This window comes from Scyliorhinus torazame, chromosome 2 (assembly GCF_047496885.1).
Source record: "Scyliorhinus torazame isolate Kashiwa2021f chromosome 2, sScyTor2.1, whole genome shotgun sequence".
Taxonomy (NCBI): domain Eukaryota; kingdom Metazoa; phylum Chordata; class Chondrichthyes; order Carcharhiniformes; family Scyliorhinidae; genus Scyliorhinus; species Scyliorhinus torazame.
In genome coordinates, this window is record NC_092708.1 from 218,454,781 (window position 1) to 218,477,277 (window position 22,497).

At 51.8% G+C, this 22,497-nt stretch overlaps 1 protein-coding gene across 8 annotated transcripts in view; it reads right to left on the reverse strand.

Annotated features, from left to right (window-relative positions):
- Positions 1-19,679: 19,679 nt before the first annotated feature.
- The window catches only part of LOC140395899 (endoribonuclease YbeY-like), a 33,795-nt gene continuing 30,977 nt past the window's right edge, over positions 19,680-22,497 (reverse strand). For 6 of the 8 annotated variants that reach the window (XR_011936394.1, XM_072483968.1, XM_072483962.1 and 3 more), the window contains one exon: positions 19,680-19,929. Coding sequence is in view for 3 of the 8 variants with exons in the window: in XM_072483978.1 (XP_072340079.1) it covers positions 19,846-19,929 (84 nt within the window). In the remaining 5 variants the exon portion in view is untranslated. The remainder of the gene's footprint in view (positions 19,930-22,497) is intronic. The other 2 variants (XR_011936420.1, XR_011936396.1) reach the window with 2 other exon arrangements.

Consider the following 22,497-nt stretch of genomic DNA (forward strand, 5'->3'; position numbering starts at 1 on the left):
GGATGCCAAAAACCGAGGGGTGGCGATCTTGGTGGGAAAGAAGGTGTCATTCGAGGCGTTGAGCATTGTGGCAGACAATGGCGGTAGGTACGTAATGGTAAGTGGTAAGTTGCAGGGAGAGAGGGTGGTACTGGTCAACGTGTATGCTCCGAACTGGGACGATGTGGGTTTTATGTGGCGCGTGTTGGGTCGGATCCCACACGTGGAAGTGGGGGGCCTGATAATGGGGGGAGACTTTAACACGGTGTTGGATCCGGCACTGGATCGCTCCAGGTGTAGGACGGGTAGGAGGCCGGCGGCAGCTAAAGTGCTGAGGGGGTTTATGGACCAGATGGGAGGGGTGGATCCTTGGAGATTTGCAAGGCCGGGGGCGAGGGAATTTTCATTCTTCTCGCACGTTCATAAGGCCTATTCCCGGATCGACCTTTTTATTTTGAGCAGGGCGCTGATAGCGAGAGTAGAGGATACCGAGTACTCGGCGATAGCCATTTCAGATCATGCCCGCATTGGGTGGTCTTAGAGCTGGGGGAGAAGAGGGACCAGCGCCCGTTGTGGCGCTTGGAGGTGGGGCTGTTGGCGGAGGAGGAGGTGAGTGAGCGGGTCCGAGGAAGCATAGAGAGGTACCTGGAGGCCAACGATAACGGGGAGGTCCGAGTGGGGATGGTCTGGGAGGCGCTGAAGGCGGTGGTTAGGGGAGAGCTGATCTCCATTAGGGCCCACAAGGAGAGGAGGGAGCAGAGGGAGAGGGAGAGCCTGGTGGGGGAGATGGTGAGGGTAGACAGGAGGTATGCGGAGGTGCCCGAGGAAGGACTTGAGGAAGAGGCACAGCCTCCAGGCCGAATTCGACCTGGTGACCACCAGAAAGGCGGAGGTGCAGTGGAGGAAGGCCCAGGGGGCGATTTACGAGTATGGGGAAAAGGCAAGCCGGATGCTGGCGCATCAGCTTCGGAAGCGGGACGCAGCTAGGGAGATCGGGGGAGTTAAGGACGGGAGGGAGTGTGGTGCGGAGTGGGGATGGCATCAATGGGGTCTTCAGGGACTTTTATGAGGAATTGTATCGGTCCGAGCCCCCACTGGAGGAGGGAGGGATGGGCCGCTTTCTGGACCAATTGAGGTTTCCGAAGGTGGAGGAGGGACTGGTGGCGGGATTGGGGGCCCCGATTGGGCTGGAGGAGCTGACCAAAGGGATAGGGAGCATGCAGGCGGGGAAGGCACCGGGGCCGGACGTTTTCCCGGTCAAATTCTATAAAAAATATATGGACCTGTTGGGCCCTTTGCTAGTTAGGACCTTCAATAAGGCAAGGGAGGGGGGGGCCTTGCCCCCGACGATGTCCCGGGCACTGATCTCCTTGATCCTGAAGTGGGACAAGGATCCCCTGCAGTATGGGTCTTACAGGCCGATTTTGTTGCTAAACGTAGATGCCAAGGTGCTGGCAAAGGTCTTAGCCACGAGGATTGAGGATTGTGTGCCGCAGATCATCCACGAAGACCAGACGGGGTTCGTGAAGGGGAGGCAGTTGAACGCGAATGTGCGGAGGCTCCTGAACGTTATCATGATGCCGGCGAGGGAGGGGGAGGGGGAGATAGTGGTGGCGATGGACTCTGAGAAAGCCTTCGATAGGGTAGAGTGGGGTACTTCTGGGAGGTGCTGAAGAGCTTTGGGTTGGGGAGGGGTTTGTCAGGTGGGTTAGGCTGTTGTATGAGGTCCCGATGGCAAGTGTGGCCATGAACAAGAGGAGGTCTGAGTACTTTCGGTTGCACCGAGGGACGAGGCAGGGGTGTCCCCTGTCCCCCCTGCTCTTCGCACTGGCGATTGAACCCCTGGCTATGGCACTGAGGGAGTCGAGGAACTGAAGGGGGTTGGTGCGGGGTGGTGAGGAGCATAGGGTGTCGCTTTATGCGGACGACTTGCTGCTATAAGTGGCGGACCCGGTGGGGGGAATGCCGGAGGTAATGAGGATCCTCAGGGAATTCGGGGATTTCTCCGGGTACAAGCTCAACATGGGGAAGAGCGAGTTGTTTGTGGTTCACCCAGGGGACCAGGAGAGGGGGATTGGCGAGCTCCCACTAAAAAGGGTGGAGAGGAGCTTCAGATATTTGGGGGTCCAAGTGGCCAGGAGCTGGGGGCCCTGCATAGGCTTAATTTCACAAGGCTGGTGGAGCAAATGGAGGAGGGGTTCAAGAGGTGGGACGCGTTGCCGCTGTCCTTGGCGGGTAGGGTGCAGTCAGTCAAAAATGACGGTGCTCCCAAGGTTTTTATTCCTGTTCCAGTGCCTCCCCGTGTTTATCCCGAAGGCCTTTTATAGGCGGGTCAACAGGAGTATAATGGGTTTTGTGTGGGCGCGAGGGACTCCGAGGGTGAGAAGGGTGTTCCTGGAGCGGAGTAGAGATAGGGGGGACTGGCGCTGCCCAACCTCTGTGGGTACTACTGGGCTGCCAATGTGACGATGGTGCGTAAGTGGGTGATGGAGGGGGAGGGGGCTGCATGGAAGAGGCTGGAGACAGCATCTTGTGTGGGTACGAGTCTGGGGGCGCTGGCAACGGCGCCGCTGCCGTTCCCTCCAAGGAGGTATACCACGTGCCTGGTGGTGGCGGCTGCCCTCAAAATCTGGGGACAGTGGAGGTGGCACAAGGGGGAGGTTGGGACCCCAATACGGGGGAACCACCGGTTCGTACCAGGGAGAACAGATGGAGGGTTTTCGGGGTGGCACAGGGCAGGGATACGAAGGTTGGGGGACCTGTTTGTGGACGGGAAGTTCGAGAGCCTGGGTGAGCTGGAGAAGTATGGGCTCCCCCCGGTGAACACCTTCAGGTACTTACAGGTAAGGGCGTTTGCCAGGCGGCAGGTGGTGGAATTCCCGCGGCTGCTGCCACACACAGTACAGGGCAGGGTGCTCTGGGGTGGGGGGGGGGGGGGGTGGGGGGAGTGGGGAAGATCTCGGAAACTTACCAGGTGATGCAGGAGGAGGAGAAGGCCTCGGTGGTGGAGGTGAAAGGTAAGTGGGAGGAGGAGTTGGGAGAGGAGATCGAGGAAGACACGTGGGCAGATGCCCTAGGGAGGGTGAACTCTTCCTCATTGTGCGCGAGGCTCAGCCTCATACAGTTTAAGGTGCTGCACAGGGCACACATGACCGGGACAAGGATGAGCCAGTTCTTAGGGGGCGAGGACAGGTGTGTTAGGTGCTTGAGGAGTCCAGCGAATCACACCCATATGTTCTGGGCATGCCCAGCGCTGGAGGAATTTTGGAGGGGTGTAGCGAGGACGGTGTCGAGGGTGGTAGGTTCCAGGGTCATATTTGGGGTGGCAGAGGAGCCAGGAGTTCAGGAGGCAAAAGAGGCCGGTATTCTGGCCTTTGCGTCCCTGGTAGCCCGGTGAAGGATTCTTCTTCAGTGGAAGGATGCGAGACCCCCCAAGCGTGGAATCCTGGATCAACGATATGGCGGGGTTTATTAAGTTGGAGAGGGTGAAATTTGCCTTGAGAGGATCGGTACAAGGGTTCTTTAGGTGGTGGCAACCGTTCTTAGACTTCCTGCCAGAACGGTAGACATTGGTCAATGGCAGCAGCAACTCAAGGGGGGGGGGCGGGTTTACTTATTTTTGTTTTTGTTATTTATACTGGGGGGTCTGAGGGGGTGTATATATTTGTTGTGTTAAGTCGGGGTGTTAATGTTAATTTATTATTTATGTACAGGGGGGGGAGTGGGTATGGAGGGTTGCTTTTTTGGACTGTGTTTTGTACTTAACCCTGTTGGGCTCCTTTTTCATTTTGTTATTTTTTTTTAAATTAAATATTTTATTGAAAATTTTTGGTCAACCAACACAGTACATTGTGCATCCTTTACACAATATTATAACAACACAAATAACAATGACCTATTTTATAAACAAAAAATGAATAAATAATAAATAACAAAAATGAAAACTTGCCCTAATTGGCAACTGCCTTGTCACAAGTAACACTCTCCAAAAATATAATTTAACAGTCCAATATATAATTATCTGTAGCAACGACCTATACATACTATACAGTATATATTAACAACCCTGAGAGTCCTTCTGGTTCCTCCTCCCCCCCCCGATCCTGGGCTGCTGCTGCTGCCTTCTTTTTCCCATTCCGTCTATCTTTCTGCGAGGTATTCGACGAACGGTTGCCACCGCCTGGTGAACCCTTGAGCCGACCCCCTTAGGACGAACTTAATCCGCTCTAGCTTTATAAACCCCGCCATGTCATTTATCCAGGTCTCCACCCCCGGGGGCTTGGCTTCTTTCCACATTAGCAATATCCTGCGCCGGGCTACTAGGGACGCAAAGGCCAAAACATCGGCCTCTCTCGCCTCCTGCACTCCCGGCTCTTGTGCAACCCCAAATATAGCCAACCCCCAGCTTGGTTCGACCCGGACTCCTACTACTTTTGAAAGCACCTTTGTCACCCCCATCCAAAACCCCTGTAGTGCCGGGCATGACCAAAACATATGGGTATGATTCGCTGGGCTTCTCGAGCACCTCGCACACCTATCCTCCACCCCAAAAAATTTACTGAGCCGTGCTCCAGTCATATGTGCCCTGTGTAATACCTTAAACTGAATCAGGCTTAGCCTGGCACACGAGGACGACGAGTTTACCCTGCTTAGGGCATCTGCCCACAGCCCCTCCTCGATCTCCTCCCCCAGCTCTTCTTCCCATTTCCCTTTTAGTTCATCTACCATAGTCTCCCCTTCGTCCCTCATTTCCCTATATATATCTGACACCTTACCATCCCCCACCCATGTCTTTGAGATCACTCTGTCCTGCACCTCTTGTGTCGGGAGCTGCGGGAATTCCCTCACCTGTTGCCTCGCAAAAGCCCTCAGTTGCATATACCTGAATGCATTCCCTTGGGGCAACCCATATTTCTCGGTCAGCGCTCCCAGACTCGCGAACTTCCCATCCACAAACAGATCTTTCAGTTGCGTTATTCCTGCTCTTTGCCACATTCCATATCCCCCATCCATTCCCCCCGGGGCAAACCTATGGTTGTTTCTTATCGGGACCCCCCCCAAGGCTCCAGTCTTTCCCCTATGCCGTCTCCACTGTCCCCAAATCTTCAGTGTAGCCACCACCACCGGGCTTGTGGTGTAGTTCCTCGGTGAGAACGGCAATGGGGCTGTCACCATAGCCTGTAGGCTAGTCCCCCTACAGGACGCCCTCTCAAATCTCTTCCACGCCGCTCCCTCCTCCTCTCCCATCCACTTACTCACCATTGAAATATTAGCGGCCCAATAATACTCACTTAGGCTCGGTAGTGCCAGCCCCCCCCTATCCCTGCTACGCTGTAAGAATCCCTTCCTCACTCTCGGGGTCTTCCCGGCCCACACAAAACCCATGATGCTCTTTTCAATCCTTTTAAAAAAAGCCTTCGTAATCACCACCGGGAGGCACTGAAACACAAAGAGGAATCTCGGGAGGACCACCATCTTAACCGCCTGCACCCTCCCTGCCATTGACAGGGATACCATATCCCATTTCTTGAAATCCTCCTCCATCTGTTCCACCAACCGCGTTAAATTTAACCTATGCAATGTGCCCCAATTCTTAGCTATCTGGATCCCCAGGTAACGAAAGTCCCTTGTTACCTTCCTCAACGGTAGGTCCTCTATTTCTCTACTCTGCTCCCCTGGATGCACCACACACAACTCACTTTTCCCCATGTTCAATTTATACCCTGAAAAATCCCCAAACTCCCCAAGTATCCGCATTATTTCTGGCATCCCCTCCGCCGGGTCCGCCACGTATAGTAGCAAATCGTCCGCATACAAAGATACCCGGTGCTCTTCTCCTCCCCTAAGTACTCCCCTCCACTTCTTGGAACCCCTCAACGCTATCGCCAGGGGCTCAATCGCCAGTGCAAACAATAATGGGGACAGAGGGCATCCCTGCCTTGTCCCTCTATGGAGCCGAAAATATGCAGATCCCCGTCCATTCGTGACCACGCTCGCCACTGGGGCCCTATACAACAGCTGCACCCATCTAACATACCCCTCTCCAAAACCAAATCTCCTCAACACCTCCCACAAATAATCCCACTCCACTCTATCAAATGCTTTCTCGGCATCCATCGCCACTACTATCTCCGTTTCTCCCTCTGGTGGGGCCATCATCATTACCCCTAACAACCTCCGTATATTCGTGTTCAGCTGTCTCCCCTTCACAAACCCAGTTTGGTCCTCGTGGACCACCCCGGGACACATTCCTCTATTCTCATTGCCATTACCTTGGCCAGGACCTTGGCATCTACATTTAGGAGGGAAATAGGTCCATAGGACCCGCATTGTAGCGGGTCCTTTTCCTTCTTTAAGAGAAGCGATATCGTTGCTTCAGACATAGTCGGGGGCAGTTGTCCCCTTTCCTTTGCCTCATTAAAGGTCCTCGTCAGTACCGGGGCGAGCAAGTCCACATATTTTCTATAGAATTCGACTGGGAATCCATCCGGTCCCAGGGCCTTTCCCGCCTGCATGCTCCTAATTCCTTTCACCACTTCTTCTACCTCGATCTGTGCTCCCAGTCCCACCCTTTCCTGCTCTTCCACCTTGGGAAATTCCAGCCGATCCAAGAAGCCCATCATTCTCTCCCTCCCATCCGGGGGTTGAGCTTCATATAATTTTTTATAAAATGTCTTGAACACTCCATTCACTCTCTCCGCTCCCCGCTCCATCTCTCCTTCCTCATCCCTCACTCCCCCTATTTCCCTCGCTGCTCCCCTTTTCCTCAATTGGTGTGCCAGCAACCTGCTCGCCTTCTCCCCATATTCGTACTGTACACCCTGTGCCTTCCTCCATTGTGCCTCTGCAGTGCCTGTAGTCAGCAAGTCAAATTCTACATGTAGCCTTTGCCTTTCCCTGTACAGTCCCTCCTCCGGTGCTTCCGCATATTGTCTGTCCACCCTCAAAGGTTCTTGCAGCAACCGCTCCCGTTCCTTACTCTCCTGCTTCCCTTTATGTGCCCTTATTGATATCAGCTCCCCTCTAACCACCGCCTTCAACGCCTCCCAGACCACTCCCACCTGGACCTCCCCATTATCATTGAGTTCCAAGTACTTTTCAATGCACCCCCTCACCCTTAGACACACCCCCTCATCTGCCATTAGTCCCATGTCCATTCTCCAGGGTGGGCACCCTCCTGTTTCCTCCCCTATCTCCAAGTCCACCCAGTGTGGAGCGTGATCCGAAATGGCTATAGCCGTATACTCCGTTCCCCTCACCTTCGGGATCAATGCCGTACCCAGCACAAAAAAGTCTATTCGCGAGTAGACTTTATGGACATAGGAGAAAAACGAGAACTCCTTACTCCTAGGTCTGCTAAATCTCCACGGGTCTACACCTCCCATCTGCTCCATAAAATCTTTAAGTACCTTGGCTGCTGCCGGCCTCCTTCCAGTCCTGGACTTCGACCTATCCAGCCCTGGTTCCAACACCGTATTAAAATCTCCCCCCATTATCAGCTTTCCCATCTCTAGGTCCGGAATGCGTCCTAGCATCCGCCTCATAAAATTAGCATCATCCCAGTTCGGGGCATATACGTTTACCAAAACCACCGTCTCCCCCTGTAGTTTGCCACTCACCATCACGTATCTGCCCCCGTTATCCGCCACTATAGTCTTTGCCTCGAACATTACCCGCTTCCCCACTAATATAGCCACCCCCCTGTTTTTCGCATCTAGCCCCGAATGGAACACCTGCCCCACCCATCCTTTGCGTAGCCTAACCTGGTCTATCAGTTTCAGGTGCGTTTCCTGTAGCATAACCACATCTGCCTTAAGTTTCTTAAGGTGTGCGAGTACCCGTGCCCTCTTTATCGGCCCGTTCAGCCCTCTCACGTTCCACGTGATCAGCCGAGTTGGGGGGCTTCCTACCCCCCCCCCCCCCTTGTCGATTAGCCATCACCTTTTTCCAGCTCCTCACCCGGTTCCCACGCAGCTGTATCTCCCCCAGGCGGTGCCCCCCCGCCCATCCTCTCCCATACCAGCTCCCCCCTCTCCCCAGCAGCAGCAACCCAGTAATTCCCCCCTCCCACCCCCCCCCCCCCCGCTAGATCCCCCGCTAGCGTAATTACTCCCCCCATGTTGCTCCCAGAAGTCAGCAAACTCTGGCTGACCTCGGCTTCCCCCCGTGACCTCGGCTCGCACCGTGCGACACCCCCTCCTTCCTGCTTCTCTCTTCCCGCCATGATTATCATAGCGCGGGAACCAAGCCCGCGCTTCTCCCTTGGCCCCGCCCCCAATGGCCAACGCCCCATCTCCTCCACCTCCCCTCCTCCCCCCATCACCACCTGTGGGAGAGAGAAAAGTTACCGCATCGCAGGATTAGTACATAAAACCCCTCTTTGCCCCCCACATTCGCCCCACCACTTTGTTCGAACGTTCTTTTTAATAACCCGCTCATTCCAGTTTTTCTTCCACAATAAAAGTCCACGCTTCATCCGCCGTCTCAAAGTAGTGGTGCCTCTCTCGATATGTGACCCACAGTCTTGCCGGTTGCAGCATTCCAAATTTTATCTTCTTTTTATGAAGCACCGCCTTGGCCCGATTAAAGCTCGCCCTCCTTCTCGCCACCTCCGCACTCCAGTCTTGATAAACGCGGATCACCGCGTTCTCCCATTTACTACTCCGAGTTTTCTTCGCCCATCTAAGGACCATTTCTCTATCCTTAAAACGGAGGAATCTCACCACTATGGCTCTGGGAATTTCTCCTGCTCTCGGTCCTCGCGCCATCACTCGGTATGCTCCCTCCACCTCCAATGGACCTGCCGGGGCCTCCGCTCCCATTAACGAGTGCAGCATCGTGCTCACATATGCCCCGACGTCCGCTCCCTCCACACCTTCAGGAAGACCAAGAATCCTCAGGTTGTTCCTCCTTGCGTTGTTTTCCAGTGCCTCCAACCTTTCCACACATCGTTTCTGATGTGCCTCCTGCGTCTCCGTCTTCACCACCAGGCCCTGTATATCGTCCTCATTCTCGGCTGCCTTTGCCTTCACGACCCGAAGCTCCCGCTCCTGGGTCTTTTGTTCCTCCTTTAGCCCTTCGATCGCCTGTAGTATCGGGGCCAACAGCTCTTTCTTCATTTCCTTTTTGATCTCTTCCACACAGCATTTCAAGAACTCTTGTTGTTCAGGGCCCCATGTTAAACTGCCACCTTCCGACGCCATCTTGGTTTTTGCTTGCCTTCCTTGCCGCTGTTCTAAAGGATCCACTGCAATCTGGCCACTTCCCTCTCCTTTTTCCATCCGTATCCAGGGGGGATTCCCTTCTGGTTTACCGCACAGTGTTTTTAGCCGTCAAAATTGCCGTTGGGGCTCCTATCAAGAGCCCAAAAGTCCGTTTCACAGGGAGCTGCCGAAATGTGCGACTCAGCTGGTCATCGCCGCACCCGGAAGTCTTTCATTTTGTTATTGATATTTTATGAAAACCTCAATAAAAATTATTTGTTAAAAAATAAATAAACCTTTGTTGTTACTGGACGAGTTCGAGTCTTCTTCATCGAGATTCAGAAGACCTCACCATCAACCAAGGATTGACTGCAAGAGAACGTAAGTTTTACTCCAACGATCGCTACCAGATAGGCACTCCTGACTATTGACCTGTACCAGCTTTTGAATCCCGCAGGCTCAAAACCCATTCGAAAGGCCATTTGTTTCCCTGACCTGGTGGGCCATTTCCAAAGTTAAGTATTGGCCTGTTAGTTGTAGGAAGTAGCTTAGAAGTAGAATTAATGTATAAGTATTGATTGTTGTATATAATAAATGAGCGTTGATTTAACTCTTACTAAGCGGTGTGTGTTGGATAATTTTTTTAAAAATATATATTTATTAAAGTTTTTTAACACAATTTTTGTCCCTTACAAACAATAACCCCCCCCCCTCGTAACAAAAAAGAACGAGAAATCGCGCAGAGCAAGATATATACATGGCAAAATGATATATTTACACAGCTTTGTACACTGGCCCTCACCCGTATGTGCCAGTTTCCCCAACCCTTCATGTTATCTCTTGCTCATCCACCCTCCCAGGCAGTCCCCCCTTTCCCCCCCATTCCCCCCCTCCCCCCCCCTCCCAGGACGTCCCCACCACCCCCACCCCCCCAAGGTTGCTGCTGACCGACCTTCCTCTAACGCTCCGCGAGATAGTCTAGGAACGGTTACCATCGCCTGTAGAACCCCTGCGCAGACCCTCTCAAGGCAAACTTAATCCTCTCCAACTTTATGAACCCAGCCATATCATTTATCCAGGCCTCCAGGCTGGGGGGCTTCGCCTCCTTCCACATTAGCAAGATCCTTCGCCGGGCTACTAGGGCCGCAAAGGCCAGAATGCCGGCCTCTTTCGCCTCCTGCACTCCCGGTTCGTCCACTACTCCAAATATTGCTAGCCCCCAGCTTGGCTTGACCCGGACTTTCACCACCTGAGATATTGCTCCCGCCACTCCTCTCCAGATCCCCTCCAGTGCCGGGCATGACCAAACCATATGGACATGGTTCGCCGGGCTCCCTGAGCACCTTCCACATCTGTCCTCCACCCCAAAGAACCTATTCAACCTCGCCCCCGTCACGTGCGCTCTGTGGACCACCTTAAATTGTATCAGGCTGAGCCTGGCACACGAGGAGGAATTAACCCTACCTAGGGCATCAGCCCACAGACCATCCTCGATCTCCTCCCCCAGCTCCTCCTCCCATTTATCCTTCAACTCTTCTACCAGCGCTTCCCCCTCTTCTTTCAACTCCTGGTGTATTTCCGACACCTTGCCCTCCCCGACCCATACACCCGAGATCACCCTATCTTGAACTTCTTGTGCCGGGAGCAACGGGAATTCCCTCACCTGTCGCCTCACAAAAGCCCTCACCTGCATATACCTAAAGGCATTTCCCAGGGGTAACTCGAACTTCTCCTCCAGTGCCCCTAGGCTCGCAAATGTCCCGTCGATGAACAGGTACCCCATTCTTCCAATCCCCGCCCGATGCCAGCTCTGGAACCCCCCGTCCATCTTCCCCGGGACAAACCGGTGGTTACCTCTGATCGGGGACCACACCGATGCTCCCATTGCACGCCGGTGCCGTCTCCACTGGCCCCAGATCCTTAGCGTTGCTGCCACCACCGGGCTCGTGGTATACTTTGTCGGCGAGAACGACAGCGGTGCCGTCACCCCTAGGCTCGTTCCTTTACAGGACGCCATCTCCATCCTCTTCCATGCTGCCCCCTCTCCCTCCATAACCCACTTGCGGATCATCGCCACATTTGCTGCCCAGTAGTAGCTCCCCAGGTTTGGCAGCGCCAACCCTCCTCTGTCCCTACTGCGTTCCAGGAACCCTCTCCTTACTCTCGGGGTCTTATTCGCCCACACAAACCCCATAATACTCCTGCCTACTCTCTTAAAAAAGGCCTTCGTGATCACGATGGGAAGGCACTGAAACACAAACAGAAACCTCGGAAGGACCACCATTTTGACCGACTGCACTCTACCCGCCAGCGAGAGCGGTAACATGTCCCATCTTTTGAAATCCTTCTCCATTTGCTCCACCAACCTCGTCAGATTCAGTTTATGTAGGGTCCCCCAACTCCTGGCTATCTGGATCCCCAGATACCGAAAGCTCCCCTCCGCCCTCCTCAGGGGTCCCCTATCCCTCTTTCTTGGTCCCCCGCCTGTAATACAAAGAGCTCACTCTTCCCTACATTGAGCTTATAGCCCGAAAACTCCCCAAACTCCCTTAGAGTCTGTATAACCTCCACCATCCCCTCCATTGGATCCGCCACGTACAGCAACAGGTCATCCGCATGTAGCAACACCCGATGCTCTTCTCCCCCTAGGACCAACCCCCCTCCATTTATTAGACTCAATGACATGGCCCATGGTTCGATCGCCAATGCGAACAGGGAGGACAGGGGGCACCCCTGCCTCGTCCCTCGGTACAGTCGAAAGTACTCCGACCTCCGCCGGTTCGTCACTACACTCTCCTTCGGGGCTCTGTAAAGGAGCTTAACCCAATTGATAAACTCTACCCCGAACCCAAACCCACACAGCACCTCCCAGAGGTACTCCCACTCTACTCGGTCAAAGGCCTTCTCCGCGTCCATAGCTGCCACTATCTCCGCCTCTCCCTCCTCCGATGGCATCATTATCACGTTTAAGAGCTGCCGCACATTGGTGTTTAGTTGCCTGCCCTTTACAAATCCCGTCTGGTCCTCGTGGATTACCCCCGGGACACAGCCCTTGATCCTCGTGGCCAGCACTTTTGCCAGCAACTTTGCATCCACATTGAGGAGCGAGATCGGCCTGTACGATCCACATTGCAGTGGGTCCTTGTCCCGCTTTAGGATCAAAGACATTGTCGGGGGCAGGGTCCCCTCCTCTCTTGCCTCATTAAAGGTCCTCACCAGTAGCGGGGCCAACAGGTCTACGTACTTCCTGTAGAACTCCACCGGGAATCCGTCCGGTCCCGGTGCCTTCCCCGCCTGCATGCTCCCCAAACCCTTGCTCAGCTCCTCCAACCCAATTGGTGCCCCCAAATCAGCCACCTCTTGCTCCTCCACCCTCGGGAATCGCAGCTGATCTAGGAATCGTCTCATCCCCTCTTCCCCCGCTGGGGGCTGGGATCTGTACAGCTCTTCATAAAAGGCCTTAAATACCTTGTTTATTTTTGTCGCACTCCAAACCGTGGCTCCCCTTCCATCTTTGACTCCCCCTATTTCCCTCGCTGCCATCCTCTTACGGAGCTGGTGTGCCAGCATCCGACTAGCCTTTTCCCCATACTCGTAGGTCACCCCCTGCGCTTTCCTTCACTGTGCCTCCGCCTTCCCTGTGGTCAACAGGTCAAACTCTGTCTGGAGCCGTCGCCTTTCCCCAAGTAATCTTTCCTCCGGGGCCTCTGCGTATCTCCTGTCCACTCTCAAAATCTCCCCCACTAACCTCTCCCTTTCCATACCCTCTGTCTTCTCCCTATGAGCCCTAATGGAGATTAGCTCTCCCCTGATCACCGCCTTCACGGCCTCCCATACCACCCCCACCCGCACCTCCCCATTGTCGTTGGCCTCCAAGTACCTTTCGATACACCCCCTCACCTTCCCACACACCACCTCGTCCGCCAGCAGTCCCACATCCAGCCGCCACAACGGGCGTTGGTCCCTCTCCTCTCCCCGCTCCAGTTCCACCCAGTGCGGGGCATGGTCCGAAACGGCTATAGCTGAATACTCCGTCCCCTCCACTCTCGGGATGAACGCCCTACCCAGAACAAAGAAATCTATCCAGGAGTAGGCTTTGTGTACATGGGAGAAGAAAGAAAATTCCCTGGCATGCGGCCTTGCAAACCGCCATGGGTCCACTCCCCCCATCTGATCCATAAACCCCCTAAATACCTTGGCCGCTGCTGGCCTCTTTCCAGTCCTTGATTTGGAGCGGTCCAGTGCTGGATCCAACACTGTATTGAAGTCCCCTCCCATTATCAGGCCTCCTATCTCCAGGTCCGGAATGTGCCCCAACATGCGCTTCATGAATCCTGCAGCATCCCAGTTCGGGGCGTATACGTTTACCAACACCACCCACTTCCCTTGCAGCCTACCGCTCACCATTACATATCGCCCTCCATTGTCCGCTACAATAGTCTTGGCCTCAAATGACACCCGCTTTCCCACCAATATTGCCACCCCTCTATTCTTCGCGTCCAGTCCCGAGTGGAATACCTGTCCTACTCATCCCTTTCTTAGCCTGACCTGGTCCGCCACCTTCAGGTGTGTCTCTTGGAGCATGGCCATGTCCGCCTTCAGTCCCTTTAAGTGCGCGAACACTCGAGCCCTCTTCACCGGCCCATTCAGGCCCCTCACATTCCACGTTATCAGCCGGATTGGAGGGGCTCCCCCCCCCGCCGACTAGCCATCTCCTTTTCTGGGCCAGTCCCGTGTCCACGCCTCCCTCACCCTCCAGTCCCCCAGAGGGGGGACCCCCGTCCCGACCACCTCTTCTGTGTCCCATTCCCTTTCGGCCAGTGCAGCAACAACCCTTTCCCCCCCCCCCTTCCCCCCCATCCCCTTCCCCCCGCTAGACCCCTGTCTAGCTTTTTTGCTCCCCCCCATGCCACTCCCTTAAGTCAGCTGACGCCTGCTGACCCCGGCTTCCCCCGCCGTCCCATTGACCTCCCCGCGTGTGAGTCTCCCAATCCATATGCATTCCTTCGTTCCCCTTCCCGCCTTTCTTCCCGCGTGCGGGAAAACACCCCGCGCTTTCCAAAGCCCGCTCCGCCCCCTCTAGCGCAGCTCCTGTCGCGGCCTTGTCTCTCTCCGCCAGCCCATGTAACATTTCCTGCGCGTGATTGACCCCCTATATACAACAACCATCACACATTAAACCCCAAAACATTCCCCCCCACCCTCACAAACCCTCAGTTAGAGTCCAACTTTTCGGCTTGTACAAAGGTCCACGCCTCTTCAGGCGTTTCGAAGTAATAGTGTTGGCCCTTGTATGTGACCCACAGTCGTGCTGGCTGCAGCATTCCGAATTTCACTTCTTTCCGGTACAACGCCGCTTTGGCCCGGTTGAAACCCGCTCTCCGCTTTGCAACCTCCGTGCTCCAGTCCGGGTATATTCGGATCTCTGCATTGTCCCACTTACTGCTCCGCTCCTTCTTGGCCCATCTCAGGACCCACTCTCTGTCCGTGAACCGGTGGAACCTCACCACCATCGCCCTTGGCGACTCATTTGCATGGGGCTTCTTCGCCAGCACCCGATGTGCCCCGTCCAACTCCAGCGGCCTCGAAGGGGCCTTCGTGCCCATCATCGCCTCGAGCATCGTGCTCGCGTATGCCCCGGCATCAGCCCCCTCCACTCCTTTGTGGGCCTTCTGGGTGATCCCAAGTCCTTCAATTGCCGAAAGCATAGGCGCCAACATCTCCTTGCGCATCTCCTCGCGCTGCTCCTCGAAGCAGCGCTTGATGAGCTCCTGCAGCTCCCGTTTGTCCCTGGCAGCCGCCATTTTGTTTTCTATCCCTCGCTTCTCCCGTTGCTCCAGTGCCGCTCCTTTGGCCGTTACACTTCTGGTCCGTTTCATAGAAGTTGGAGGGGGACCTCTCCCCTTCCCCACGGGTTGCGTCAAAAAAAAAAAAAAGTTCCGTTGGGGCTCCTCTAACAAGCCGGAAAGTCCGTGGTAGAGGGAGCTGCCGAATCGTGCGGCTTAGCTCCGCATAGCCGCAACCGGAAGTCTGTGTTGGATTATTAATCATTACTCGGACTTGAACCACGTGGCGGTATCAGAAAGATACCTGGCGACTCAAGAGCAAAGGTGACAGAATTAGAGCAATTAAACTAAGGCTAAAACAAGCAACAGAACCATGATGTCATGTTGCAGCTGTACAAAACTCTGGTGCAGCCGCATTTGGAGTATTGCGTGCAACTCTGGTCACCGCATTATAGGAAGGATGTGGAAGCATTGGAAAGGATGCAGAGGAGATTTACCAGGATGTTGCCTGGTATGGAGGGACGATCTTGTGAGGAAAGGCTGAGGGACTTGAGGCTGTTTTCGTTAGAGAGAAGAAGGTTAAGAGGTGACTTAATTGAGGCATACAAGATGATCACAGGATTGGATAGGGTGGACAGTGAGAGCCTTTTTCCTCGGATGGTGATGTCTAGCACGAGGGGACATAGCTTTGAGGGAGATAGATATAAGACAGATGTCAGAGGTAGGTTCTTTACTCAGAGAGTAGTAAGGGCGTGGAATGCCCTGCCTGCAACAGTAGTGGACTCGCCAACACTAAGGGCATTCAAATGGTCATTGGATAGACATATGGACGATAAGGGAATAGTGTAGATGGGCTTTAGAGTGGTTTCACAGGTCGGCGCAACATTGAGGGCCGAAGGGCCTGTACTGCGCTGTAATGTTCTATGAGTAGCACGAGTTACTTACCACACATGTAACAAGACAATACGGTCAGTCCATAAAAGGGCCGTTTAGGAGTCTGGTAACAGCGGGGAAGAAGCTGTTTTTGAATCAGTTTGTACATTTTCTCAGACTTTTGTATCTCCTGCCTGATGGAAGATGTTGGAAGAGTGAGTAAGCCGGGTGGGAGGGGTCTTTCATTATGCTGCCCACTTTCCCTAGGCAGTGGGAGGTGTAGATGGAGGCAATGGATGGGAGGCAGGTTCGTGTGATGGACTGGGCTCTGTTCACGACTCTCTGAAGTTTCTTGCGGTCTTAGGCTGAGCAGTTGCCATACCAGGCTGTGATGCAGCTCGATAGAATGCTTTCTATGGTGCATCTATAAAAGTTGGTATGAGTCAGTGTGGACATGCCGAATTTCCTTAGTTTCCTGAGGAAGTATAGGCACTGTTGTGATTTCTTGGTGGTAGCATCGACGTGGATGGATCAGGGCTGATATTTGGAGATGTGTACCCCTAGGAATTTGGAGCTGTTAACCATCTCCACCTCGGCCCCATTGATGCAGAGGCATGTACAGTACTTTGCTTCCGGAAATCAATGACCAGTTCTTTAGTATTGCTGGCATTGAAGGACAGATTGTTGTCGTTGTACCACTCCACTCTATCTCCCTCCTGTATTCTGACTCATCGTTATTCGAGATCTGATCCACTATGTCCGTGTCGTCAGCAAACTTGTAGATGGAGTTTGAACCAAATTTTGCCACGCAGTATAGTAAGGTTCTAAGTATGCAGCCTTGTGGAGTCCGGTATTGAGGACTATTGTGGAAGGGGTGTTGTTGTGGTCTGTGGGTCAGAAAGTCGAGGATCTAGTTGCAGAGTGAGGAGCTAAGTAGTAGGTTTTGGAGCTTTGCTATGAGCTTGGCTGGGATTATGGTGTTAAAGGCGGAGTTGTAGTCAGTAAATAGGAGTCTGATGTCAGAGTCTTTGTTGTCGAGGTGCTCCAGGGATGAGTGTAGAGCCAGGGAGATGGCGTCTGCTGTGGAGCGGTTGTGACGGTATGCAAATTGCAGTGCATCTAGGCGTTCTGGGTCTATGGAGTTGATGCGCTTCATGACCAACCTCTCGATGCACTTCATTAGAACTGAAGTCAGGGCAACCGGACGGTACTCATTGAGGCACGTTGCCTGGTTCTTCTTTGGCACCAGTATGATAGTGGTCTCCTTGAAGCAGGTGGGGACCTCGGAGCGGAGTAGAGACAGGTTAAAGATGTCCGCGAACACATCGCCAGCTAGTCCACGCAGGATCTGAGTGCACGACCACGGATCCCATCCGGACCCATCGCCTTCCAAGAGTTCACTTTCAGGAAAGCCGATCTGACTTTGGAAGCTGAGACGGTGGGTATAAGTGTGCTTTGGGCTGCTGGGGCACTCGACAGTGGATCGATGGTTTCCTGCTCGAACCGAGCAGAATGCGTTGAGTTCATCGGGGAGGGGTGCGTTGCTGCCGGAGATACTGCTCGGCTTCCTTTGTTGCCCGTTATATTGTTTAGGCCTTGCCACAACTGATGAGAGCCCTTGGCATCCATATAGATAAATCCTTGAAGGTACATGGGCAAGTTGATAAGGACTTATAAGAAGTGGAATAGAATTTAAAAGTAGAGATCATACTAGAATTTTATAAGTCACTGGTTAGGTCTCAGCTGGAGGATTGTGCACAATTCTGGGCACTGCACATCAGGAAAGATTTAAAGGTTTAGAAAAGGAACACAACAGGTTTGCCAAATTGTTACAGTACTGAGAGACTTCAATTATAAGGTGAAGTTGGAAATTTGTGCTTGGAATGGAGAAGATTTGGGGACACCTCATCGTGATAGGTCATAGATTCAAAAGCATTGGTACAGGATTTAAAGAGGAGATAAAGAGATTCCCCCCTCCCCCACTTGGGTGATTGTCGGGATCTGGAAATGCAACACCTGAAAAAGTGGTGGAAGCTTGATTGATAGAATTCTAAAACAGTTGAACAGATTCTTGAGGATGAAGAACTTTTATAGGGTTATGGAGAAAGGCAGCGATTTGGAATAAAACACAGCTGCTCTTTCAGAGAAACCGCTCAGGAATGGCAAGTCAAATTGCCTCCTTCTGTATTGTAGGTTTCTATGGTTCTATTGCTGAGAGTGCATGTGATGTTGTTATTTATATGAATTAAGATGAGCCAAGCCTTTGAAACCATATTGATTTCAAAGCCTGCATTTATTTTGGAAACACTTAACAGTATTCAGAATTTAAGAAACTATTTACAGAGCAAGGTATTCAAGGAATACACCATACACATTGCCGAACACATCATGTTTATTCTCTGGTGTTTAATTGCGAATGGGTAAAGTATTATAACAATCTACTTTTTCAGATTAGAATTATTTTAGAGCCCTGAAAGGAGTAGTTCCTAAAAGGTTGAGAATTAAATCTTCATCTTTGAAAGGTGCTGTATAATTTTGATTTACTTCTATGACTGTACCTCCAGCGTGCTCTTGAATCAGATACTTCCCTTCAAGTGGCACAGTGGTTAGCACTGCTGCCTCACAGCACCAGGGACTCCAGTTCGATTCCAGCCTTGGGTGATGGTGTGAAGTTTACACTTTCTCCCCGTGTCTGCATGGATTTCCTCCGGGTGCTCTGGTTTCCTTTCACAGTCCAGAGGTACAGGTTAGGTGGATTGGCTCTATCAAATTGCCCCTTCGTTTCCAAAGATGTGTAGGTGGGTCAGAGGGTTGATGCAGACTCAATGGGCCGAACAGCCCTCTTCTACATTAGGAATTCTATGATAACCTGATTAACTGGAACAATGAGATTGTGTCTGCTGAAATGAAAGGATTTGGTGGCTCGTGACATCCAGGAATGCAGGAACTGAGTCACGTCGTCTTGAGAAACAAAGTATAAATATGTTGGCAAACAGAGCGGCAGCGACAACCCGGGAACAACCATCACAAGAGGAGGAAAGAAGAACCCTAAGCTTGAAGCCCCGGAGATCATGAGCTGGAGCCCAGAGACTGCAGCAACGGTAGTCGGCCCCAGTTAGCACCTGGCCAGCCCACATCCATGTTGCACCCATTATACTGGGTAACAGGGTGTGCCTCAATCTGAAATTAAGTTTAGTTTTTAAAATTCAGATATTGCTTGTTTGAAATTACCCAAACACCAAATATAGTGTGCTGTTCATTTATACTAGGATGTAGCCAAAACTATTTTAGGATCTGACTCACTGATCTTATGTGGGAAGATAAGTATCACTTATTTGGGAAATTGCTCTTATAGTGCTGTAAGATCGGGTTTGCACTTGTTAAATAAAAATTGATTGAACAAATTCTGGAAATTTTGTGAGTTAGTGTTCACCAACAGAGATCTAGCAGCAGGGCCTCAGTCAATAACGTAATGCTCTTTACGGAAGTAAACCTGCATCCTGTGGTATCTATATTGCAATGGTTAGTAAAATGCATTAGATTTGACAACTAGGGATGAAGCTTTGCCAGCAATGCCCATGTTTTGAGAACAAGTAATACAAACTGATGTACTTCTCTGAGATAGAAGTTATGTTACATCGGTGTGGGATCATCTAGCCTCCAGCTGTTTAGCCCACATCCATGTGCACCCATTATACTGGGTAACAGGCTGTGCCTCAATTTGAAATTAAGTTGAAATAGTACTTAAAATTCAGATAGGGCAGCAGGGGAATCTTACTCGGCCTTTAATCTATGCAGTGGCTCATTTTCCTTACCTTAAACACAAGCAAAATGATGATTCTGAAAATAATTCTTACTTTATTGATACTGTACAATTAAATATAGTCCAAATAACCATTGACTTTATTCTGTCAATAGAATCTGTGCTGCGCCCATTCATTCCATGGTATATAAAAGTAAAAGTCAAAGAAATGTTTCTCAGCGGCTCTCAGCCACATCTGCATTCAGAAGTTTTGTGTTAGCGGTTGCAGGCTCGCTCCTGTGAGACTATTAAACAATTTGAGGGTGTTGGACTCTCTCTGGAACATCTGGGGAAGAGACAAAGTTGCAGAGAATCAGAACACCGCACACTCTTTTGTTTACAAATACTTGCTCCATACATGTATTGTGTGACAGTAGAAGAGATTTAAAAGTTTGCTAGTCTGTCATTTTGGCTCCTTTGCCCACACTCTCACGCCTGAATCTGAAAGTCGTGGGTTCAAGAACTTGAATGCACAAATCTAGGCTGCCACTTCAGTGTCTCATAGAAAGTGTTGCTTTATTGGTGATGTTTTCTTTCAGGCGATGTAATAAACCATAGATGTAAAAGACACCAAGGCACAATTCTAAAAGGATCAACATTGATTCCCCAACTAAAACAGATTAACCGGTGATTTACTGCATTGCTGTGTTGGAATCTGGCTCTGCACAATTGGCTGCTATATTTGACAAGAAAACAGCAAATACACTTAAGAATTAATTCCTTTGGTACATCCTGATGCAGTCACATAATATATTTTATGTCAAGATCATTCTTCTTTCTGATAATAAAACAGAGGATTAACCACTTTGATAGCTCAAGTACAATGGCTTCTTCCTCTGTTGGATGTCTTAGATGTATTCTTCTTTAAATTAATTTGGATAGACTGAGCTAATTTTACTCCGAGGCCAACATGGAACAGAACTGCTGCTCAGATGCAACAAGTACAAGTAGGGTATCTTTTTATATTTCAAATTCTGATACATGGATGTGAAGTGCACTGATTCTTTGGTTGTATTGCCTTGAGGCTTTTCAGGCATAGCAGTAAAGAACTGAATTCCCTGTGGTTATGAAATGGCCAGTGTAATTTATAAGCCGATTTCCCATGTTTCTAAACAAATGTGCACAATTATTATCTTTGTGGGGGCAAAGACATGTCATATGATTGAAATGCTTGTGGTGGTTTAATGAAGAGGGCGGCACAGTGGCTAGCACGGCGGCACAGTGGCTAGCACTGCTGCCTCACGGCACCAAGGGCCCGGGTTCAACCCCGGCCCGGGTTAACTGTCCGTGTGGAGTTTGCACATTTTCAATTCAGGGTGGGGGTGGGTCTCACCCCCACCCTTAATTGAAAAAAATAATAATTGTGTACTCTAAATTTATTTTTTAAATGTAGTGGTTTAATGATGCCAGGTCAGCAGAATTCAAAAAAAGTTCAGTGAGCTGTTCCTTATGGATCCAGGTGACTTATCCTATTTGTAAACTTCCCACACAAGGCAGCACTGTTACTGGAAAGTTCCCAAACATTCTGGGGCAAATTCTCCATTTGAGAGACGAGGTGCTGATGCTGGGACTGAATCACGAGTGTTCTACATGGACGAAAGCGGTGCCAGTCCCGGAGTGAATCAGGCCCCGTCAATGGGCTAACACTGGTACAACACATAACTCATCAATTCTAATGCATGCCGACCCACATCCCAGCCGAGATGATGGCATTGGTTATGCTGGAGCATGTTCATCCTATTGATGGGTCAGCTGGGGCCAGAGGGTACCTAATCGGGGTGGCCTGGGGTGATGGGGCACTCATTGACCCGTGGCGTGAGCAGCCGAATGGCTGTCTTGCAGGCTGCAGTAATGGCGGTCCGTGCCCGGCCACCCCGCCCCCACGGACCCCACATCTCCTAGCTGCCCTCCGCTACCACTCCCTTCGCCCCCCCAGCAGACACCCCCTGGCCAGCGGCAGATCTGTCAGCACACTCTCGCGATATTGGACATTCTTTGTATCCCCTGCTGCACCATTTGAAATACCACAAGTGAACCTCGCCATCGGTTATTCTTCCTGGCGGAGGATCGCGGGTGGCCCCGAAAATGGCAGGTGGGGCCCGTTAATGATCTGCCAACGGTCTTTACTGTACAATTTGCCCACTCCGGCATGCATCGTAGAACACATTCACGCCGCTGTCGAAGGACCGGAGCATGGTATTGCATTTGGCGCTGTCGGCAACCTCGATTTCTGGCTGATGCCGAATTCTCCACCCAATCGTGTTTCCCGATCCCGGCGTCAGCCGATGGAGAATCCCGCCCTTATGTTTGTGAAAGGTGCCATTATAAATGTGAGTTCTTTCTTTACTTGGGCGGCACAGTAGCACAGTGGTTAGCACTGTTGCTTCACAGCTCCAGGGTCCCAGGTTCGATTCCTGGCTTGGGTCACTGTCTATGTGGAGTCTGCACGTTCTCCTCGTGTCTGTATGGGTTTTCTCCAGGTGCTCCGGTTTCCTCCCACAAGTCCCGATAGACGCGCTGTTAGGTAATTTGGACATTCTGAATTCTCCCTCCGTGAATCTGAACAGGCACCAAAATGTGGCGACTAGAGGCTTTTCACAGTAACTTCATTTGAAGCCTACTTGTAACAATAAGCACCCCACCCGCTGACAGCTTAGTCCTTTCCATAGAAGTCAATGAACGGCTGCCACCTCCGGGCAAACCCTAGCATCGAGCCCCCAGGGCAAATTTAATCTTATCAAGCCTGAGAAACTCAGCCATGTCATAAACCCACACCCCGGACATTGGTGGTTCCGAGTCCCTTCATGCTAGCAAGATCCATCTCCGGGCTACCAGGGAGGCAAAGGCCAAGACA